The sequence below is a fragment of the Pleurodeles waltl genome, chromosome 12 (genome assembly GCF_031143425.1).
Source record: "Pleurodeles waltl isolate 20211129_DDA chromosome 12, aPleWal1.hap1.20221129, whole genome shotgun sequence".
Classification (NCBI taxonomy): Eukaryota; Metazoa; Chordata; class Amphibia; order Caudata; family Salamandridae; genus Pleurodeles; species Pleurodeles waltl.
Genome location: NC_090451.1, coordinates 19,603,554 through 19,628,517, shown reverse-complemented (window position 1 = coordinate 19,628,517; position 24,964 = coordinate 19,603,554). Strand labels below are relative to the sequence as shown.

The following is a 24,964-nucleotide window of genomic DNA, read 5'->3' as shown; positions in this document are numbered from 1 at the left end:
CAATGAGTAGTGACAAACAGCACAGAGGACTGACGTCCAGAGGTTTACAAACACAGAGACTCTGCACCAGTAAACAGTATCCAACGCATGGGGTGGAGAGGGTCCCATGCACTTGCAATGAGTAGTGACAAACGGCACGGAGGCCTGGGGTCCGGAGTGTCCCAAGCACTGGCAGTGAGAAGTGACAAACAGCACGAAGGCCTGGGGTGGAGAGGGTCCCTTGCACTGGCAATGAGTAGTGACAAACGGCACAGAGACCTGGGGTCCAGAGTGTCCTATGCACTGGCAGTGAGTAGTGACAAACATCACAGAGGCCTGGCGTCCAGAGGGTCCCATGCACTGGCAGTGAGTAGTGACAAACATCACGGAGACCTGGGGTCCGGAGGGTCCCATGCACTGGCAGTGAGTAGTGACAAAAGGCACAGAGGCCTGGGGTCCAGAGGGTCCTATGCACTGGCAATGAGTAGTGACAAACAGCACGGAGGCCTGGGGTCCAGAGGGTCCTATGCACTGGCAATGAGTAGTGACAAACAGCACGGAGGCCTGGGGTGGAGAGGGTCCCATGCACTGGCAGTGAGTAGTGACAAACAGCACGGAGGCCTGGGGTCCGGAGGGTCCCATGCACTGGCAGTGAGTAGTGACAAAAGGCACAGAGGCCTGGGGTCCAGAGGGTCCTATGCACTGGCAATGAGTAGTGACAAACAGCACGGAGGCCTGGGGTGGAGAGGGTCCTATGCACTGGCAATGAGTAGTGACAAACACCACAGAGGCCTGGCGTCCAGAGGGTCCCATGCACTGGCAGTGAGTAGTGACAAACATCACGGAGACCTGGGGTCCAGAGGGTCCCATGCACTGGCAGTGAGTAGTGACAAACAGCACGGAGGCCTGGGGTCCAGAGGGTCCTATGCACTGGCAATGAGTAGTGACAAACAGCACGGAGGCCTGGGGTCCGGAGGGTCCCATGCACTGGCAGTGAGTAGTGACAAAAGGCACAGAGGCCTGGGGTCCAGAGGGTCCTATGCACTGGCAATGAGTAGTGACAAACAGCACGGAGGCCTGGGGTCCAGAGGGTCCTATGCACTGGCAGTGAGTAGTGACAAACAGCACGGAGGCCTGGGGTGGAGAGGGGCCAATGCACTGGCAGTGAGTAGTGACAAACAGCACAGAGGCCTGGGGTCCAGAGGGTCCCATGCACTGGCAGTGAGTAGTAACAACCAGCACGGAGGCCTGGGGTGGAGAGTGTCGCATGCACTGGCAGTGAGTAGTGACAAACGGCACGGAGGCCTGGGGTGGAGAGGGTCATATGCACTGGCAGTGAGTAGTGACAAACGGCACGGAGGCCTGGGGTCCAGAGGGTCCTATGCACTGGCAATGAGTAGTGACAAACAGCACGGAGGCCTGGGGTGGAGAGGGTCCTATGCACTGGCAGTGAATAGTGACAAACGGCACGGAGGCCTGGGGTGGAGAGTGTCCCATGCACTGGCAGTGAGTAGTGACAAACGGCACAGAGGCCTGGGGTCCAGAGGTTTACAAACACAGAGACTCTGCACCAGTAAGCAGTATCCAATGCATGGGGTGGAGAGGTTCCTATGCACTGGCAGTGAGTAGTGACAAACGGCATGGAGGCCTGGGGTCCAGACGGTCCTATGCACTGGCAATGAGTAGTGACAAACAGCCCGGAGGCCTGGGGTCCAGAGGGTCCCAAGCACTGCAGTGTGTAGTGACAAACAGCCCGGAGGCCTCATGCACTGGCAGTGAGTAGTGACAACCAGCACGGAGGCCTGGGGTGGAGAGGGTCCCATGCACTGGCAGTGAGTAGTGACAAACGGCACGGAGGCCTGGGGTCCAGAGGTTTACAAACACAGAGACTCTGCACCAGTAAAGAGTATCCAACGCATGGGGTGGAGAGGGTCCCATGCACTGGCAATGAGTAGTGACAAACACCACAGAGGCCTGGGGTCCAGAGGGTCCCATGCACTGGCAGTGAGTAGTGACAAACAGCACGGAGGCCTGGGGTGGAGAGGGTCCCATGCACTGGCAGTGAGTAGTGACAAACATCACAGAGGCCTGGGGTCCAGAGGTTTACAAACACAGAGACTCTGCACCAGTAAAGAGTATCCAACGCATGGGGTGGAGAGGGTCCCAGGCACTGGCAATGAGTAGTGACAAACACCACAGAGGCCTGGGGTCCAGAGGGTCCCATGCCCTGGCAGTGAGTAGTGACAAACGGCACGGAGGCCTGGGGTCCAGAGGGTCCCATGCACTGGCTGTGAGTAGTGACAAACAGCACGGAGGCCTGGGGTGGAGAGGGTCCTATGCACTGGCAATGAGTAGTGACAAACACCACAGAGGCCTGGCGTCCGGAGGGTCCCATGCACTGGCAGTGAGTAGTGACAAACAGCACGGAGGCCTGGGGTGGAGAGGGTCCCATGCACTGGCAGTGAGTAGTGACAAACATCACAGAGGCCTGGGGTCCAGAGGTTTACAAACACAGAGACTCTGCGCTAGTAAAGAGTATCCAACGCATGGGGTGGAGAGGGTCCCATGCACTGGCAATGATTAGTGACAAACACCACAGAGGCCTGGGGTCCAGAGGGTCCCATGCACTGGCAGTGAGTAGTGACAAACGGCACGGAGGCCTGGGGTCCAGAGGGTCCCATGCACTGGCTGTGAGTAGTGACAAACAGCACGGAGGCCTGGGGTGGAGAGGGTCCTATGCACTAGCAGTGTTTAGTGACAAACATCATAGGACAATGGGTCCTGAAGTTCTCAAGCAGAGGAACAGTGCAGCTTCAAACTGTTTGCATAGGAGTCTGGAAACACATATATATGTCCTCACTGGCAGCCTGAGAGTCTGTGCTGTCACACTCTGTGCTGGCCAGGAATTAGTTTGATGCATTTTGAACTACCCTGGACCACAGAAAAAGCCTGGCCTCTGAAAAGGTTCTGACATGACTGAGCCACCATCAGAAAGAGGGTTGAAAACTTGAAGCTATAATGCGCAGAACTGTAAATGCACTGGACAGAAGGCAGGGACACTTCCCTCTGGACATTGAGCTGTGGCGGTGCACCCTCTGTGCAGTAAGGTGAGGCACTGCACCCTCTGTGCAGTAAAGCTGGGGCACTGCACCCTCCGTGCAGTAAGGTCAGGCACTGCACCCTCTGTGCAGTAAAGCTGTGGCGGTGCACCCTCTGTGCAGTAAGGTCAGGCATTGCACCCTCCGTGCAGTAAAGCTGGGGTGCCGCGCTCTCTGTGCAGTAAAGATGGGGCGCCGCGCCCTCTGTGCAGTAAAGCGTGGCACTGCACCCTCTGTGCAGTAAAGTGTGGCACTGCACCCTCTGTGCAGTAAAGCTGGGACACTGCACCCTCTGTGCAGTAAAGCTGGGACGCCGCACCCCCTGTGCAGTAAAGCTGGGGCGCCGCACCCGCTGTGCAGTAAAGCTGGGGCGCCGCAACCGCTGTGCAGTAAAGCTGGGGCGCCGCACCCCCTGTGCAGTAAAGCTGGGGCGCCGCACCCCCTGTGCAGTAAAGCTGGGACGCCGCACCCCCTGTGCAGTAAAGCTGGGGCGCCGCACCCCCTGTGCAGTAAAGCTGGGGCGCCGCACCCGCTGTGCAGTAAAGCTGGGGCGCCGCACCCTCTCTGCAGTAAAGCTGGGGCGCCGCACCCTCTGTGCAGTAAAGCTGGGGCGCCGCACCCTCTGTGCAGTAAAGCTGGGGCGCCGCACCCTCTGTGCAGTAAAGCTGGGGCGCCGCACCCTCTGTGCAGTAAAGCTGGGGCGCCGCACCCTCCGTGCAGTAAAGCTGGGGCGCTGCACCCTCTGTGCAGTAAAGCTGGGGTCTGGGTGTAACGCACAAGGGGAACTGTCAACCCACCTAGATGTGGATGGGAGACAGACTGTAAGGCACAGAAGGCAGTAAGTGCAGGGAAATGCCTCCTTTCTAAAAGTGGTATTTCTTAAATAGTAATGTTAAATTCAACTTCACCAGTAGGTAGGATTTTCTAGTACCATTCTGGCCATACTAAACATGACAGGGTTACTCTTTCCAGATCAGAATCTACCACTTAAATGTATACGAGGGCAGTTGTGATGCTAGTCTACGAGAGGAGCAGGTCTCAGTAGTGGAAACCGAATTTGTGAGTTTTTCCATTACCAGGACATGTAAAACACATACGTACATGTCCTGCCTTCTACCTATATAGCACCCTGCCCTATGGGTTACCTAGGGCCTACTTTAGGGATGATATATGCAGAAAACAAGAAGTTTAAGACTTGGGAAGTAGTTTTAAATGCCAAGTCGAAGTGGCAGTGAAACGGCACACACAGGCCTTGCAGTGGCAGGCCTGGGAAATGGTTATGGGGCTACTAATGTGGGTGGCACAACCAGTGCTGCAGGCCCACCAGTAGCATTTAATGTACAGGCCCTGGGCATTTCTAGTGCACTTTACTAGGGACTTGCAGGTAAATTAAATATGTCAATTGGGTAGGAGCCAATGTTACCATGTTTAGGGGAGAGAGAAAATGTAGTTTATCACTGGTCAGCAGTGGTAAAGTGTCCTAAAACCAGAAAAATGGAGGGAGGCAGGCACAAAGTTGGGGGAAGACCACCCTAAGGCTGTCAGGTCTAAGAAACACCCGTACTTTATGCGAGGTACAGGTTCTGGCAAGTCACTGAGTGTAACTGCGACGGGGCTGCGATGGCCAGGAGTGGAACTGATTCAGATAGACAGACTGGTTGCACTACTGGCAGACATGAGAGCACCTGGCAGGTCTAGAGGACCCTGGCTCAGGAGTAGAGGGACAGCAAGCACACTGTTCACACTTTCGTCAACAGAGAGACCTGCATCAAGCTACTATTTGCAAAGAAAGGACCCGAAAGGGTTCACCACAAAGACCATACCAATGACTGAATGTGTCTTACGAATAATGCCCAGTTCTTTAAACATTATTAACAATCTCCCTACCAGTCAACGTATGCGTCCTAAGACATGTGAAATGTGTTGTTCGCCATTGGTGTCTCAGGGAAAAGGAGGTAGGCTTCTTGGAGTGCAGAAAAACTGCAAGTGCAAAGACAGACCCCACGCTTGAGCTGTGCCCTGCAATGCTATGAGCCACTAAACGGTCCCCAAATCTGCCCAAGACAAAAGTACTGGCATGGCTGCCCAGCCTGATGCAAAGAAGCTGATCTTTTCAAGGAATGCAAAGCTGGCATGTGAGACCCCGTCATAGGCCCTCCTTGGTGTCCCAACATCCATGGTGGGACCATGCACCTGTGCCTGCCCTGAGGCCAACCGCAGCGAACCATCTCAGCCATGAGCCCAGTGGGTGGAACTCAGTTTTCATTGTAGCTGCTCCCCTGCACCATAACTAAAGCAGCCGACAGTGAGCCACCAGCTGGCCACGATCCACCAACCTCCTTCCAAGGCCGCATGAAGCCAGAGAGGACATTGTGGCTTCCCACAGTGCTGTCAATCATGGCAGAGACTGGCGACTCTAGGGGAGTCCAGCCATGGACCATCAGCGATCGTTCCCAAGCAGAGCATGCAAGAAGTGCTCACACCATCCATGAAGGCTGCCCAAGGTGGCCCTCGTGTCACAAAGCCAGAATCACAAGGGCCTACCTCCTTTCACCAAGGAGGCAGGCCAACTGGTTACAGAAAGACAAACCAAGTTGGATTAGCAGCAACAACCACAGTCACTACTGAGGAGAGCTCACTCGAGACCTAGTCTGTGCACCTTACCTGTGTTCCTCTGGGCTGTAGTCTCCTGCAGTCTCAAAAGAAATGAAACGGACTCCTTTCTTGCACGGTCACCTCTCTCTTTCAGACACAGGAGCGATATGGAGTATATCGAAGTGTGGAAGGAGTATTGCACTGCCACATAATGCCTTAAATTTACCGAGTATATCATCTTGAAATGAATAGCAGTCCAGCGTCTTTCAGTTACAAGAATACAAGTGCTTGGACATTATTTTTATTGTGAGAGACGCACATGCTACTTGTTCTACTCCACACCACCCTCTAGAAGCTAACGTCGACTGTTGGCCTTCGCTACCACAAACCTGAGAGAGGAAAGAGGAGGCGCCTAGTAATGGAGCGAACTTGCCGTGATAAGGGAGCAGCAATGCTTCCTGCAAGGACGCACGATGGCCCCGAGGACTGGCCTGACACTGGCCATGGAAGCTGTCAGATGCAGTGGGCTACACTCGTTTCCCTGCTGTGCAACAAAGTGCGCTTCGGGCAGCAGAGTGAGCAGGGGTGTGCACGGACGCCCTTGTGTGCCTCTGTTCATGGATCTATGCCTCTGGTCAGGTAATGCCACCTCAACCTCTGGCCTGTGGTCGTTATGCGCCACACACATCTATGAGGCTCCGTGAGGCGCTGGTGACCAAAGATTCGGAAAATCCAATGGATAAGCTTTGCTTTTCTAGAGTTGCCGCTGCTCTGCCAGTAGATGTACCCACTGCTGCAAGCAGAGAAGGGGGGCTCCCTTCCAAACATGGCAGCGGTGGATCCGAAAACTACTGTGCACATGTTTATGCCATGACCGGGCTACGTGAGCGCGGTTAATGCAGGTCCACACGTGTGTGCGTTTGTGATCAGTAGCTCCTGCAGCTACACTTTAACATACTTTTTATTCACAATATGTCCGCCTTGGCAATGCATGCATTCCACCTACCTTTGAGAGAGAAACATCAACACAATGTATGGAGGCTTCAAACGTAAGGTAATCTGAAAGTGATCGCCTGGGTCATTGGGGAAACTCCCCAGAGGTGGCATCCTCCTTAGTCCATGTCTACCAACTGTGTCATCCAGCCTCTCTGCACATGTATGAGGCACACAAGCCTGGAGAACTATTCCGGCCTCCACAGATAAAGATGAAACCTTCAAACCTCCCAAAGCCCAGATGACCTGCAGAGGGTATCTTTATAAGCAGAAAGCTGTCCTCACAGTATTTACAGCAGATGGCAATCAGGAGAACGCGCAGCAGATCCCCACACAGCGCAAGACGCGCCAACCAGAGGTGTGTGGGGATCCGCTCACCCCCTGAAGCACACACCACAAAAGCAAGGGATGGAGGGCGGCAATAAAGGAGTCACAAACCATAAGCAAAGGATAAAACAAAAATCAAAATAGAGAAAAGCAGAGCAACTTACTGGTTTTCACTTGCAAAAGGTGCATGAGGCATGTAGGAGGAAGGGGTGGAGAATGGGAGGTGATTCCACACACTGGGAGACAGCATCGGGCTCTGAAAGCACAGCAAAGGAAGGTAAGACAACAGCAGCCCACGGCCATCAAACCGCCAATCTTGTCCTCCGCCCCCATCCCTCCAAAACTTGCTTCACACTTCTGAACTCACACCTCAGAAGGAAAAGTTACTCACCTGTAGTAATAGTTTGTTCCCAGGCACTGCTATAGGTTCACGTGCTTAGAACTATTCTGCGCTGTCCGGGAAGAAATCACAGTACTTGTTTAACACACTCTTAAATTCATCAGGCGTTCCGAGACACCCTCCTTCTCCCTTTTAAAATGCTAAGCCCTGATGAGACAGGAAGCTCCCGCCATGCTCTGCTCCATGGGAGCCATCCAACTTCATATTTTGACATTGGCTATGCCTGAAAAAATTGGACGATGACATTTGCGAGTCTGGAACGGACAGTCGCAGTGGAGAGGTATTGTTACAGTTAAGTAGATCATTCTACTCCAGCATAAAATCCTATCCAAGTCCTCATATTTTTAATATTTATTTACTTTGCACATTTCTGAAAATATGGGATGATGCCATACACGTGAGTCTGGAAAGGACAGCTGTAGAGGAGATCTATTTTTACAGGTCAGCAGATTACTCCAGAGAAGGGAGAGATTATCTCTAAATTCTAGTATTTTCAATCTTTCTTCATATTGCCTGTTTCTGGAAACATGGGATGATGACGCTACAGAGTCTGGCAAGAATAGGTGACAGGAGAGGTAATCTTACAGGTAAGCCGATTACTCAAGTGAATCATGGAGCCTCTCTAACTTCTCATGTTCTGGATCGTCCTGCCTGGAAAGTATTGCTGCACTGTTTGTTACAGGTGAGCAGGGGACCCCTCTCCTCCCAGGATCCCCTCTAGGTTCTGATCCTTTCAAAAGGACACCCACCTCATGGGGGCCTGGTCCCTGTTGTGCCAGGCGCTGGATGGAACTGAGCTGTGGATTCTCACCTTGAGAGAGCGTGGGTTAGTTAGACGGGGTTGTGACCTCATACCTTACTGTCTCCCTACAAAGTAGATATGAGTGGGACTATCGGCACCACAACCAACATGTGCTTGAGCACTGCAGATCCAAGACTGTGGACTTCCAGGCCATTAATGTGTGGTGGTGAAACCTACAGATGGTGTCCTGACACCACACCACAGCCGCAGGGATAAAGCCTGCCAGTGGCCGATCAGTGGCTCCTCTTCTAACCCCTGGCGCAGCATCAGGAGGGAGCTATCCATGCGCCTGCTCATGGGGGAGTCCGGGGAGCCCACAGAGCGGAATACATTCTTCCACTGGAGACTAATCCAGAGTTATAAAAGGAGACCAACAATAAATTGTGGCTAATTGCAACAATAAGCAGAACACAGAAGCAGATGCTGCAAATGCTCACCAGCAAAGGACACGTCATCAGGCGGAGAGAGATCTGCAACATGCACTTATGTTCCACTGAAGTCTTATTCAAGGTTCCCTCAATCAATGCCCTTCGGTGCTTCATGATGGGTAGAACTCAGGAGATGATGAATTATCGTCAAATGGAGCTATCCTGAGACAGGCAACGTTTAACCGAGGCTTTCACTGAAGGCTTCCTCACTCACTGGTCTCCAACAGCCAACGATGGTCAGATTCGGAGACAGGCAATATTCAACTAAGGCTTTTACTGAGAGCTCCCTCAAACGTCATCCTCCAATAGTCCCTGATGGGCAGGACTCGGAAGAAGAGGATATATCATCAAGTGGAGACGTCCTGAGACAGACAATGCTCAACAGCAAGCTTTCACTGAGGCTTCCTCACCCATCCACCTCCAATGCTCCCTGACGGACGGGACTCAGGAGAAGAAGATATATCATCATCTTGCCTATGACACACAATGTTAAACAGAAAGATTTAATTCTAAATTGTCCTCCAATGCTGCCTGATGAGCAGGTCCTGAGACAGGCAAAGTTCAACTGAAGACTTTATCTGAAGGCTTCCTCAGTCATCGACCTCCAGTGCTCCCTGATGGGCGGGACTCAGGAGAAGATATATCATCAAGCAGGGAGGTCCAGAGACTGGGAATGTTCTAGAGAGGCTTTCATTGAATGCTCCCTCAATCATCAGCTTCCAATAATCCCTGATGGGCAGGACTCAGAAGAGGATATATTAAGCGGAGACGTCCTGAGTCAGGCAATGCTTACCAGAAGGATTTCACTGAATGTTCCTTCAATCGCCAGCCTATAAAGTTTTGTGACAGGCAGACCAGGCAGGGCTCGACAGCATCACACCTTAAAGGTCTTTCCCAACGTGGTTGGAACGCTACATTCTGCTTGGGAAGGTCTGCGGATAATGCTGTTTGACAAATATACGCAATTTTGGGAGGCTAGTTCCCAAGACGCAGAAAGCCCTGTTGATAACAAAACTCAAGTTTGCCACCTACTTTAAACTTTTGTGGACAGAGGGTTTCCTGTCGGAAAGTCCATCCACATAAAAAAACAGATGGAAAAGAAGGTATCTCAAGGAGGAAACCCTGACATTCAAGAAACCTGCAAGATGAATAAAGCCACTGAAAAAATCATAGAAATGTGAACATTTCAGAAAGGCTAGTGTTCCGACAACCTCATACAGTGAGGAGAGAAATATGAACTAAAACGCTCCTGGTAGGCAGAGCATTGTGGGGGTTCCCTCCTACTAGCGTGTGCTCAAACAAGAAGGACGCAGGGAAATCATGAGGGTTTCAAAAGATTTTCCACAGGTGGGAAGTTATTTTAGCATGATTATCAGGGAAGGAAGCATTGCTGGCAACCTGGAAAGACCTTGCCCATGGTCGAGTAATGCACTTTGGACAATCTACAACCCTCTTTTCCCCATCAGTACAACAGCCAAGCTCAGTGAGGTGAATGTTTCTCCGCCTCCTCCAACCTCTCTGACAAGGAACAGCTTAGTGAAGTCCTAGTGAGAGAACATAGGTTTTTATGAATGACCCGGGCCCCTCCATGCAGACTGTGTGCGACCTGCGCTCTCTTGCAGGCTGCATGTTTCCGATCCCCTCCATGCAGACTGTGTACGGCCTATGCTCTCTTGCAGGCCGCATGTGGCTGATCCCCTCCATGCAGACTGCATGCAGCCTACAATCTCCATGCAGGACGCATGTGACCGATCCCCTCCATGCAGACTATGTGGGACTTACCCTTACCATGCAGGCCGCTAATCCCCTAATCCCCTTCATGCAGATTGAGTGTAGTCTACTCTCTCTATGCAGGCTGCATGTGGCCGATCCCCTCCATGCAGACTGCATGCGGCCTACCCTCTCGATGCAGACTGCGTGTGGACAGGCTCCTCCAAGCAGACTGCGTGTGGACAGCCTCCTCCATGCAGACTGCGTGTGGACAGCCTCCTCCATGCAGACTGCGTGTGGACAGCCTCCTCCATGCAGACTGCGTGTGGACAGCCTCCTCCATGTACAGGGAGTGCAGAATTATTAGGCAAATGAGTATTTTGACCACATCATCCTCATTATGCATGTTGTCTTACTCCAAGCTGTATAGGCTCGAAAGCCTACTACCAATTAAGCATATTAGGTGATGTGCATCTCTGTAATGAGAAGGGGTGTGGTCTAATGACATCAACACCCTATATCAGGTGTGCATAATTATTAGGCAACTTCCTTTCCTTTGGCAAAATGGGTCAAAAGAAGGACTTGACAGGCTCAGAAAAGTCAAAAATAGTGAGATATCTTGCAGAGGGATGCAGCACTCTTAAAATTGCAAAGCTTCTGAAGCGTGATCATCGAACAATCAAGCGTTTCATTCAAAATAGTCAACAGGGTCGCAAGAAGCGTGTGGAAAAACCAAGGCGCAAAATAACTGCCCATGAACTGAGAAAAGTCAAGCGTGCAGCTGCCACGATGCCACTTGCCACCAGTTTGGCTATATTTCAGAGCTGCAACATCACTGGAGTGCCCAAAAGCACAAGGTGTGCAATACTCAGAGACATGGCCAAGGTAAGAAAGGCTGAAAGACGACCACCACTGAACAAGACACACAAGCTGAAACGTCAAGACTGGGCCAAGAAATATCTCAAGACTGATTTTTCTAAGGTTTTATGGACTGATGAAATGAGAGTGAGTCTTGATGGGCCAGATGGATGGGCCCGTGGCTGGATTGGTAAAGGGCAGAGAGCTCCAGTCCGACTCAGACGCCAGCAAGGTGGAGGTGGAGTACTGGTTTGGGCTGGTATCATCAAAGATGAGCTTGTGGGGCCTTTTCGGGTTGAGGATGGAGTCAAGCTCAACTCCCAGTCCTACTGCCAGTTCCTGGAAGACACCTTCTTCAAGCAGTGGTACAGGAAGAAGTCTGCATCCTTCAAGAAAAACATGATTTTCATGCAGGACAATGCTCCATCACATGCGTCCAAGTACTCCACAGCGTGGCTGGCAAGAAAGGGTATAAAAGAAGGAAATCTAATGACATGGCCTCCTTGTTCACCTGATCTGAACCCCATTGAGAACCTGTGGTCCATCATCAAATGTGAGATTTACAAGGAGGGAAAACAGTACACCTCTCTGAACAGTGTCTGGGAGGCTGTGGTTGCTGCTGCACGCAATGTTGATGGTGAACAGATCAAAACACTGACAGAATCCATGGATGGCAGGCTTTTGAGTGTCCTTGCAAAGAAAGGTGGCTATATTGGTCACTGATTTGTTTTTGTTTTGTTTTTGAATGTCAGAAATGTATATTTGTGAATGTTGAGATGTTATATTGGTTTCACTGGTAATAATAAATAATTGAAATGGGTATATATATTTTTTTTGTTAAGTTGCCTAATAATTATGCACAGTAATAGTCACCTGCACACACAGATATCCCCCTAACATAGCTAAAACTAAAAACAAACTAAAAACTACTTCCAAAAATATTCAGCTTTGATATTAATGAGTTTTTTGGGTTCATTGAGAACATGGTTGTTGTTCAATAATAAAATTAATCCTCAAAAATACAACTTGCCTAATAATTCTGCACTCCCTGTAGGCTGCATGTGGCCGATCCCCTCCATGCAGACTGCATGCGACCTACCCTTGCCATGCAGGCCAAATGTAACCGGCCCCTTCCATGCAGACCCTGGGCAGCCCACCATCTCCATGTAGGCTGCATGTGGCTGATCCCCTCCATGCAGACTGCATGCGGCCTACCCTCTCCATGGCCACATGTAACCTGCCCCTTCCATTCAGACTGTGTGCAGCCCACCCTATCTATGCAGGCCACATGTGGCCGATCCCCTCCATGCAGACTTTGTGGACCTCAGTTATCAAGGCTCATGGCTAAGCAAGAGTCAGCGTTACAAGCCTCCTAAGAACCAGGTTTTAAGACATGAAATCAGTAATTTCTACACTCACAAATTAAGTGTCCCTCTGAAAAAATTAAAGTATGTCAATGGGGGTCTGGTATCTGTCCTTCTGAGAGCACCCCAAGAAATCCCTCACCCCGCCTCTCTTTAAACATTCATAATGTGCGAAGAAGGTTTTATGCATTAGCGCATTCCGTACTTGGGAGAAACAATTTAAAAGGGGCATCTTTGCCCTCCCTGTTCTTTACAAAGCTCTGCCGCTTTCCCTCCATGCACGCTGTTTTTTATGTGACATTTTATTCCTACTGTCCTCTTTATCAGTTTGTAAGCAGTTTCCGTGCTCGTCATGTCCTCCATTTTCTCAACAGCCTTCAAACCAACGCCGGAAGTGACGTTAGGGGAGCAGTTCACAAAATGGAGGACAAACTACGAAAAAGAGCAATAAAAGTTTCAATTAATTAAACATAACTTAGATGGCAAATATGAAAAAAAATAGAACATTATCCACAAAAAACAAGATATTTTATTTTCTAAATAAGTGCATCACTTCTTTAACAAGAAGGCAATGGAACCTTTCCATTTGCTGATTTTGAAGCAGAATTGGGACAAATAGATTTCAATGAAGGCATGAATTGTCCACCCCAACCTTCCTCCTGAAAGAAGGGAACCTGCATCCTTAAGCAAGCTTAAAACTAATACCTGCTTTAGCAAAGTGAAAGTTTTCATTACCGGTGATCAGGTAAGGGCTGTTTGATTTTTCTTTTTCAAACAAATGCACTTTTTCTCTGTCCTATTCAGAAACGTCCTTACTTTTTAACACTGTAATGCTAGGGGGCGTACAGGAGAAGTACCCATGCGTAGGACCCCTGACCAGACAGAGCAGGAAGTGAGAGCTGTCTCTGGCTTTAGAATAAGCCCATGTAGTGAAACACTGCTCACAAACCTTCGGAGCAGACAAACCAAAGGATGAGGTAGTGGGAACCTATCTCACTGGAATCAAAGGAAACAGGTCCCCTCATACTGGAACTGAAGGGAGCGAAGTCCGTCAAAAGAGAGCTGAAAGAGGCAGAAACAATCACAGTCGACCTAAAGTGAGCACAACCCATCACAATAGACCTGAAGGAAGCAGAACCTGTCACAACAGAGCTGAAAGAAGCAGAACCCATCACACTCGACCTAAAGGGAGCAGAACCAATCACAATGGAGCTGAAGGGAGCAGAACGCATCACAATGGAGCTGAAGGGAGCAGAACGCATCACAGTGGAACTGAAGGGAGCAGAACGCATCACAATAGACCTGAAGGGAGCAGAACCCATTACACTAGACCAGAAGGGAGCAGAACCCATCACAATGGAGCTGAAGAGAGCAGAACCTGTCACAACAGAGCTGAAAGAAGCAGAACCAATCACACTGGAGCTGAAGGGAGCAGAACCTGTCACAATGGAGCTGAAAGGAACAGAACCAATCAACCTCAAATATAAAGGAGCAGAACCCATCACAACAGAGTTGAAACAAGCAGAACCAATCACATTGGACCTGAAAGGAGCAGAACCAATCCCACTGGAGCTGAAGGGAGCAGAACCAATCCCACTGGAGCTGAAGGGAGCAGAACCAATCCCACTGGAGCTGAAAGAAGCAGAACCAATCCACTGGAGCTGAAGGGAGAAGAACCAATCGCGCTAAAGGGAGTGGAACCCATCACATTGGAGCTAAAGAGAGCAGTACCCATCGCACTGGAGATGTAGATCACACCGGAGCTGAAGAAGGGAGCAGAACCAATCACACTGGAGCCGAAAGAAAAATGGAAAGGAGCAGAACCAATCACAACAGAGTTGAAAAAAGCAGAAAAAAAATCACACTGGACCTGAAGGGAACAAAACCCATCATACTGGAGCTGAAGGGAGTAGAACCAATCACACTGGAGCTGACGGAAGCAGAACCAATCACACTGGAGATTAAGGGAGTGGAACCCATCACACTGGAGCTAAAGAGAGTGGAACCCATCACACTGGAGCTAAAGAGAGTGGAACCCATCACACTGGAGCTGAAGGGAGTGGAACCCATCACACTGGAGCTGAAGGGAGTGGAACCCATCACACTGGAGCTGAAAGAAGCAGAACCAATCCCACTAGAGCTGAAGGGAGCAGAACCAATAACAATGGAGGTAAAGGGAGCAGAACCAATCCCACTGGAGCTGAAGGGAGCAGAACCAATCCCACTGGAGCTGAAGGGAGCAGAACCAATCCCACTGGAGCTGAAGGGAGCAGAAACAATCAGTCTGGAGCTGAAGGGAGTGGAACCCATCACACTCGAGCTGAAAGAGGCAGAACCAATCACGGTGAAGGGAGAAGAACTAATCACACTGGAGCTGAAAGGAGCAGAACCAATCCCACTGGAGCTGAAGGGAGAAGAACCAACCCCCCTCGAGCTGAAGGGAGCAGAACCAATCCCACTGGAGCTGAAGAGAGCAGAACCAATCCCACTGGAGCTCAAGGGAGAAGAACCAATCGCACTGAAGGGAGTGGAACCCATCACACTGGAGCAGAAGGGAGCAGAACCAGTCACACTGAAGCAGAAGGGAGCACAACCAATCACACTGGAGCTGAAGGGAGCAGAACCAATCACACTGGAGCTGAAGGGAGCAGAACCCATCAAACTGGAGCTGAAGGGAGCAGAACCCATCAAACTGGAGCTGAAGGGAGCAGAACCCATCACACTGGAGCTGAAGGGAGCAGAACCCATCACACTGGAGCTGAAGGGAGCAGAACCAATCACACTGCAGCTGAAGGAGCAGAACCAATCACACTGGAGCCGAAGGGAGCAGAACCAATCACACTGGAGCTGAAGGGAGCAGAACCCATCACACTGGGGCTGAAGGGAGCAGAATTCATCACACTGAAGCTGAAGGGAGCAGAAACCATCACACTGGAGCTGAAGGGAGCAGAACCCGACACACACTGGATCTGAAGGGAGCAGAACCCATCACAACAGAGCTGAAAGAAGCCAAACCAATCACACTGGAGCTGAAGGTAGCAGAACCCATCACACTGCAGGTGAAGGGAGCAGAACATACTACAATGGAGCTGAAGGGAGCAGAACACATCACAACAGAGCTGAAAGAAGCAGGACCCATCACACTGCATGTGAAGAGAGCAGAACATACTACACATGGAGAACACATCACACTGGAGCTGAAAGAAACAGAATCATTCCCACTGGAGCTGAAGGGAACAGAACCCTTCACATTGGAGTTGGAGGAAGCAGAGCCCATCACAATGGAGTTGAAGGGAGCGGACCCCATTAAACTGGAGCTGAAAGGAGCAGAACCAATCACACTGAAATAGAAAGGAGCAGAACCAATCAAACTGGAGCTGAAGGGGGCAGAACCCATCACACTGGAGCTGAAGGGGGCAGAAGCCATCACACTGGAGAGGAAGGGGGGAGAAGCCATCACACTGCAGCTGAAGGGAGTGGAACCTATCACAACACAGTTCAAAGAAGCAGAACCAATCACACTGGAGCTAAAGGGAGTGGAGCCCATCATATTGGACCTGAAAGGAGCAAAACCATTCACACAGGAGCTGAAGGGAGCAGAACCCATCACAACACAGCTAAAAGAAGCAGAGCCAATCACACTGGAGCTGAAAGGGGCAGATCCCATCCACTGGAAATGAAACTACCATGACCCATCAACCTGGAATGGAAAGGAGCAGAACCCATCGCAACAGAGCTGAAAGATGCAGAACCAATCACAGTGGAACTGAGGGGAGCAGAACCTATCACACTGGAGCTGCAGGGAGCAGAACTCATCACACTGGAGCTGGAGGGAGCAGAACAAATCACACAGAAGATGAAGGGAGCAGAACCAATCACACTGGAGCTGAAGGGAGGAGAACCTATAACACTGGAGCTGAAGGCAGTGGAACCCATCACACTGGAGCTTAAAGAAGAATCAATCACATTGGAGCTGAAAAAAGCAGAACCAATCACACAGGAGCTGATGGGAGCGGAACCCATCACAATGGAGCTGAAAGAAGCAGACCAAATCACACTGGAGCTGAAGAGAGTAGAACCTGTCACACTGCAGCTGAAGGGAGCAGAGCCTGTCACACTGCAGCTGAAGGGAGCAGAGCCCGTCACACTGCAGCTGAAAGGAGCAGAGCCCGTCACACTGCAGCTGAAAGGAGCAGAGCCCGTCACACTGCAGCTGAAAGGAGCGAAACCCATCACACTGGACCAGAAAGGAGCAGAACTCATCACGCTGGAGCTGAAGAGAGTAGAACCTGTCACACTGGAGCTTAAAGAAGAAGAACCAATCACACTGGAGCTGAAAAAAGCAAAACCAATCACACAGGAGATGAAGGGAGCGGAACCCATCACACTGGAGCTGAAAGAAGCAGACCAAATCAAACTGGAGCTGAAGAGAGTAGAACCTGTCACACTGGAGCTGAAGGAAGCATAACCCATCACAACAGAGCTGGAAGAAGCAGAACCAATCACACTGAACTTGGAAGGAGCAGAACCCATCACACTTGAGATGAAGGGGGCAGAACCCCCCACAATGGAGCTGCAGGGAGCAGAACCCATAACGATGGAGCTGCAGGGAGCAAAACCCATCACACTGGAGTGGAAGGGAGCAGAACCCAGCACACTGTACCTGAAAGGAGCAGAACACATCATACTGGAATGGAAAGGAGCAGACCCTGACACACCAGAGCTGAAAGAAGCGGAGCCTATCACACTGGAGCTGAATGGAGAGGAACCCATCACACTGGAGCTGAATGGAGAGGAACCCATCACACTGGAGCTGAAAGGAGCAGAACCAATCACAGAGGAGCTGAAGGGAACAGAACCAATCACACTGGAGCTGAAAGAAGCAGAACCAATCACAGAGGAGCTGAAGGGAACAGAACCTATCACACTGGAGCTGAAGGGAGCAGAACCATTCACACTGGAGCTAAAAAAGAAGCAGAACCAATCACATTGGAGCCGAAGGGGGCAGAACCCATCACACTGTAATGGAAGGAGCAGAATCCATCACACTGGAGCTGAAGGGAGCAGAGCCCGTCACACTGGAGCTGAAGGGAGCAGAGCCCATCACACACTGGAGCTGGAGGGAGCAGAACCCATCACACTGGACCTGAAAGGAGCAGAACTATTCACACTGTAGCTTAAGGGAGCAGAACCAATCACAGTGAAGCTGAAGGGAGCAGAACCAATCACAATGGAGCTGAAGGGAGCAGAACGCTTCACACTGGAGCTGAAGGGAGCAGAACCCTTCAAACTGGAGGTGAAGAGAGTGGAACATAACACATTGCAGCTGTAGGGAGCAGAACCTGTTGCAGCAGAGCTAAAAGAAGCAGAATCCATTACATTGGAGCTTAAGGAAGCAGAATCCATCACATTGGAATGGAAAGGAGCAGAACCTGTCACAATAGAGCTGAAAGAAGCAGAACCAATCACACTGGAGCTGAAGGGAGCAGAACCCATCAAACTGGATCTGAAAGGAGCAGAACCCATCACAATAGAGATGAATAAAGCAGAGCCCATCACACTGGAGCTGAAAGGAGCAGAACCCATCATATTGGAATGGAAAGGAGCAGAACCTGTCACAACAGAGATGAAAGAAGCAGAACCAATCACACTGGAGCTGAAGGGGGCAGAAGCCATCACACTGAAGCGGAAGGAGGGAGAATCCATCACACACAAGAGCTGAAGGAAGCGGAACCTATCACACTGGAGCTAAAGGGAGCGGAACTCATCATACTGGATCTGAAAGGAGCAGAACCATTAACACAGGAGCTGAAGGAAGCACGACCCATCACACTGGAGATGAAGGGAGCGAAACATACCATACTGGAGCTGAAGGGAGCAGAAGCTATCACAACAGAGCTAAAAGAAGCAGAACCCATCACATTAGAGCTGAAGGAAGCAGAACCCATCACACTGAAACTGAAGGGAGCATAATCGGTCACAACAGAGCTGAAAAAACAGAACCAATCACACAGGACCTAAAGTGAGCAGAACTCATCACACTGGACCTGAAGGGAGCAGAACCCATCACAACATAGCTAAAAGAAGCAGAACCCATCACACTGGAGCTGAAAGGGGCAGACCCCCTCACACTGGAGCTGAAAAGGGCAGACCCCATTTATAACAGAGCTAAAAGAAGCAGAATCCATCACACTGAACCTGAAGGGAGCATAATCTGTCACAAAAGAGCTAAAAAAAAGAGAACTAATCAAACTGGACCAGAAGGGAGCAGAGCTCATCACAACAGAGCTAAAAGAAGCAGAACCCATCACACTTGAGCTGAAAGGGGCAGACCCCATCACACTGGAGCTGAAAGTACCAGAACCCATCAACCTGGAATACAAAGGAGCAGAACCCATCACAACAGAACTGAAAGATGCAGAACCAATCACTCTGGACCTGAAAGGAGCAGAATCTATCACACTGGGGCTGAAAGAAGCAGAACAAATCACACCGGAGCTGAAGGGAGCAGAACCTATTACACTGGAGCTAAAAAATAAGTAAAACCAATCACACTGGAGCTGAAGGGAGCAGAACCATTCACACTGGAGCTGAAAGAAGCAGAACCGATCACATTGGAGCTGAAGGGGGCAGAACCCATCACACTTTAGATGAAGGGGGCAGAATCCATCACACTGGAGCTGAAGGGAGCAGAGCCCGTCACACTGGAGCTGAAGGGAGCAGAACCCATCACACTGGAGCTGAAGGGAGCAGACAATGTCACACTGGAGCTGAAGGGAGCAAAACCCGCCACAACAGAGCTCAAAGAAGCAGAACCAATCACAGTGTAGCCGAAGGGAGTGGAACTCATCACACTGGGCCTGAAAGGATCAGAACCATTCACACTGGCGCTCAAGGGAGCAGAACCAATCACAATGAAGCTGAAGGGAGCAGAACCCTTCACACTGGAGCTGAAAGAAGTAGAACCCATCACACTGGAGGTGAAGGGAGTGGAACATACCACACTGCAGCTGAAGGGAGCAGAACCCATCACACTGGAGCTGAAGGGAGCAGAACCCATCACACTTGAGCTGAAGGGAGCAGAACCCATTTATAACAGAGCTAAAAGAAGCAGAATCCATCACACTGAAACTGAAGGGAGCATAATCTGTCACAACAGAGCTAAAAAAAAGAGAACTAATCACACTGGACCAGAAGGGAGCAGAGCTCAGCACAACAGAGCTAAAAGAAGCAGAACCCATCACACTTGAGCTGAAAGGGGCAGACCCCATCACACTGGAGCTGAAAGTACCAGAACCCATCAACCTGGAATACAAAGGAGCAGAACCCATCACAACAGAACTGAAAGATGCAGAACCAATCACTCTGGACCTGAAAGGAGCAGAATCTATCACACTGGGGCTGAAAGAAGCAGAACAAATCACACCGGAGCTGAAGGGAGGAGAACCAATAACACTGGAGCTGAAGGGAGCAGAATCTATCAGACTGGGGCTGAAAGAAACAGAACCAATCACACTGGAGCTGGAGGGAGGAGAATCTATCACAGTGAAGCTGAAGGGAGCAGAACCCTTCACATTGGAGCTGAAAGAAGTAGAACCCATCACACCGGAGGTGAAGGGAGAGGGACATAACACACTGCAGCTGAAGGGAGCAGAACCTGTTGCAACAGAGCTAAAAGAACCAGAATTCATTACATTGGAGCTTAAGGGATCAGAATCCATCACACTGGAATGGAAAGGAGCAGAACCCATCACAACAGAGCTGAAAGAAGCAGAACCAATCACACTGGAGCTGAAGAGAGCGGAACCCATTAAACTGGAACTGAAAGGAGCAGAACCCATCACAACAGAGCTGAAAGAAGCAGAACCAATCACACTGGAGCTGAAGAGAGCGGAACTCATTAAACTGGAACTGAAAGGAGCAGAACCCATCACAACAGAGCTGAAAGAAGCAGAACCAATCACACTGAACCTCAAAGGAGCAGAACCCATCACACTTTAGATGAATGGGGCAGAACCCATCACACTTCAGATGAAGGGGGCAGAACCCATCACACTGGAGCAGCAGAATCCATCACACTGGACCTGAAAGGAGCAGAACACATCACATTGGAGCTGAAAGGAGCAGAACACATCACACTGGAATGGAAAGGAGCAGACACTGACACAACAGAACTGAAAGAAGCAGAGCCTATCACACTGGAGCTGAAGGGAGCGGAACCCATCACACTGGAGCTGAAGGAAGCAGAACCAATCACATTGGAGCTGAAGGGAGCAAAACCAATCACACTGGGGCTGAAAGGAGCAGAACCAATCACACTGCAGCTGAAGTGAGCAGAACTCATCACACTGCATCTCAAGGGAGCGGAACCAATCACACTGCAGCTAAAGGGAGCGGAACTCATCATACTGGACCTGAAAGGAGCAGAACCATTCACGCAGGAGCCGAATGAAGCACAAACCATCACACTGGAGCTGAAAGAAGCAGAACCCATCAAACTGGAGGTGAAGGGAGCGAAACATACCATACTGGAACTGAAGGGAGCAGAACCCATCACACTGGAGCTGAAAGTGGCAGACCCCATCACACTGGAGCTGAAAGTACCAGAACCCATCAACCAGGAATGCAAAGGAGCAGAACCCATCACAACAGAACTGAAAGAAGGAGAACCAATCACAGTGGAACTGAGAGGAGCAGAACCCATCACACTGCAGCTGCAGGAAGAAGAACTCATCACACTGGACCTCAAGGGAGCGGAATCTATCCGACTGGGCCTGAAAGACGTAGAACAAACCACACTGGAGCTGAAGGGAGCAGAACAAATCACACTGGAGCTGATGGCAGCAGAACCCATCACACTGCAGCTGAAGGGAGCAGAACTCATCAAACTGCAGCTGAAGGGAGCAGAGCCCGTCAAACTGCAGCTGAAGGGAGCAGAACCCGTCACACTGCAGCTGAAGGGAGCAGAACCCATCACACGGCAGCTGAAGGGAGCAGAACCCGTCACACTGCAGCTGAAGGGAGCAGAGCCCGTCACACTGCAGCTGAAGGGAGCAGAGCCCGTCACACTGCAACTGAAGGGAGCAGAGCCCGTCACACTGCAACTGAAGGGAGCAGAGCCCGTCACACTGCAACTGAAGGGAGCAGAGCCCGTCACACTGCAGCTGAAGGGAGCAGAACCCGTCACACTGCAGCTGAAGGGAGCAGAACCCATCACACTGGAGGTGAGGGGAGCAGAACCCGTCACACTGCAGCTGAAGGGAGCAGAACCCATCACACTGCAGCTGAAGGGAGCAGAACCCATCACACTGGAGCTGAAGGGAGCAGAACCCATCACACTGGAGCTGAAGGGAGCAGAACCCATCACACTGGAGCTGAAGGAAGCAGAACCCATCACACTGGAGCTGAAGGGAGCAGAACCCATCACACTTGAGGTGAAGGGAGCAGAACCCATCACACTGGAGGTGATGGGAGCAGAACCCATCACAATGGAGGTGATGGGAGCAGAACCCATCACACTGGAGGTGATGGGAGCAGAACCCTTCACACTGGAGGTGATGGAAGCAGAACCCTTCACACTGGAGGTGATGGGAGCAGAACCCTTCACACTGGAGCTGAAGGGAGCAGAACCCATCACACAGGAGCTGAAGGAAGCAGAACCCATCACACAGGAGCTGAAGGGAGCAGAACCAATCACACTGGACCTGAAGGAAGCATAATTAATCACACTGGAGCTGAAGAGAGCAGAACCCATCACAACAGAGCTGAAAGAAGCAGAGCCAATCACACTGGAGCTGAAGGGATCAGAACCCATCACGCTGGAGGTGAAGGGAGCAGAACCCTTAACTCTGGAGCTGAAGGAAGCAGAACCCTTAACTCTGGAGCTGAAGGAAGCATAACCCATCACAACAGAGCTGAAAGAAGCAGAACCCGTCACACTGCAGCTGAAGGGAGCAAAACCCATCACACTGCAGCTGAAGGGAGCAGAACCCATCACACTGCAGCTGAAGGGAGCAGAACCCATCACACTGGAGCTGAAGGGAGCAGAACCCATCACACTGCAGCTGAAGGGAGCAGAACCCATCACACTGCAGCTGAAGGGAGCAGAACCCATCACACTGGAGCTGAAGGGAGCAGAACCAATCACACTGGAGCTGAAGGAAGCAGAACCCATCACACTGGAGCTGAAGGAAGCAGAACCCATCACACTGGAGCTGAAGGAAGCAGAACCCATCACACTGGAGCTGAAGGGAGCAGAACCCATCACACTTGAGGTGAAGGGAGCAGAACCCATCACACTTGAGGTGAAGGGAGCAGAACCCATCACACTTGAGGTGAAGGGAGCAGAACCCATCACACTTGAGGTGAAGGGAGCAGAACCCATCACACTGGAGGTGATGGGAGCAGAACCCATCACACTGGAGGTGATGGGAGCAGAACCCTTCACACTGGAGGTGATGGAAGCAGAACCCTTCACACTGGAGGTGATGGGAGCAGAACCCTTCACACTGGAGGTGATGGGAGCAGAACCCTTCACACTGGAGGTGATGGGAGCAGAACCCTTCACACTGGAGCTGAAGGGAGCAGAACCCATCACACAGGAGCTGAAGGAAGCAGAACCCATCACACAGGAGCTGAAGGGAGCAGAACCAATCACACTGGACCTGAAGGAAGCATAATTAATCACACTGGAGCTGAAGAGAGCAGAACCCATCACAACAGAGCTGAAAGAAGCAGAGTCAATCACACTGGAGCTGAAGGGATCAGAACCCATCACGCTGGAGGTGAAGGGAGCAGAACCCTTAACACTGGAGCTGAAGGAAGCATAACCCATCACAACAGAGCTGAAAGAAGCAGAACCAATCACACTGGAGCTGAAGGGAACAGAACGCATCACACTGGAGTTGAAAGAATCAGAACCCATTACACTGGATCTGAAGGGAACAGAACCCATCACACTGGAGCTCAAAGATGCAATCACACATGAGCTTAAGGGAGTGGAACCCATCAACCTGGAGCTGAAAGAAGCAATCACACATGGGCTGAACGGAGCAGAACACATGCTGGAGTTTAAGGGAGCGGAACACATCATGATGAAGTTTAAAGGAGTGGAACAGTTAAGCCAAAAGGAGGAAAATCCCTCATTGTGGGGCTGCAGGTATGAAAACTTGCCACACAAGGACTGACGTGATTGAAACCGCTCATACTGGGATTACAAGGCCCTCCTGTATTGTTGCTGATGGGAGAGAAGCATGTCACAGGGCTGGATGGAGCAAAACTAATCCTAGTGGGACTGAAGGTTCTGGGAGGCAGGCAGAAAGAGCAAACCTTGACCAAATGTAAAGGTGCAAAGGCGACTAGACCAGAGGAGAATCTAATGCTGTAACCAGAAATGATCAGTCACACCCCGCTGTGCATGCACGTGCCACACACATCAATCCCAATGCAATACTAGGACCCACAGATAACTCTTCCAATCCACCTCCATCCTAGCTGGCATCAGTCCTCCCCCCTTGCACCCCACAACTGCACGAACCCCTGTACTCACCTCCATGTCAGACATGAAAAGCTGGGGTTGCAGACTCGAAACACCGCACAGAATGGAGCCCAGCCCCTGGCGCTCATACTGGGGGTACCTGTCCCCTCCTTCCATCGCGGGGTGCACAGAGGGCATCAGGCTCGCCCCAGGAGCATGCTGGCAGGAAGAGGTGTAGGGCTCCTAAGCAGAGAATACATGCAGCGATTCTTGGTGGTAGTCTTGGTCTGAAGCATGGCCTAAAAAGAGAAAAAGAGAAGGCATGAAGCCCTGGATAAGGACCATAGGGTAAAACACGTCCGGCTGGAGACAAAACTAGGGCAAACTCCAAGGTCCTAGCTGGAACCCTGGGGCTTCTTTATGTAAACACTAGGGTTCAGTGGAAATCTTTGATAGACATGTGGAAATCTTCATCATCCGTACTATCACTGTTCTGGACCAGTAAGAAATACTCAAGCAGTGCAGCGCCTGCCTGTAAACAGAAATGCTAATAGGGTTTTTAGTTCTAGCCCAGAGTTGCTTTAGCCATCTGGTTCCACAGACTTACTGTCCACAACACAGTACATCGAATGGCCTTTGAGTCAGACTCTTGATCATTAGTTTGATGGTGTTATTGCTTATCTCAGTTCCCTGCTTCTTATTCACCAGCTATCCGACGTCTTTGTCTTGTTTTTCCCTTATTCGTGTGTTTGTCCCGCCTCTATAGCATTTTCTCATTACATTATTCCTAACTGAACAGCTTTTATTCCACCACTGCTGAGTGGGCTGTTTTTTAAAATCTCTTCTAGCACTCCATGGAAGTTCATTCTCTCTTTACTCGCAGTCCCACCCCACTTTATTTTCTGTTTATTCTCTCTTTGTAAGGGCCCAGCAG

At 50.6% G+C, this 24,964-nt stretch overlaps 1 protein-coding gene across 2 annotated transcripts in view; it reads right to left on the bottom strand.

Moving 5' to 3' along the window:
* Positions 1-24,325, bottom strand: part of SBNO2 (strawberry notch homolog 2) — a 542,051-nt gene extending 517,726 nt beyond the window's left edge. For both annotated transcript variants that reach the window (XM_069216340.1, XM_069216341.1), the window contains exons 1-2: positions 24,103-24,325; positions 7,157-7,248 (exon numbers count right to left, since the gene is read on the bottom strand). In XM_069216340.1, coding sequence (XP_069072441.1) covers positions 7,157-7,248; positions 24,103-24,228 — 218 coding nt within the window. In that variant the 5' untranslated portion in view covers positions 24,229-24,325. The remainder of the gene's footprint in view (positions 1-7,156; positions 7,249-24,102) is intronic.
* Positions 24,326-24,964: the final 639 nt, after the last annotated feature.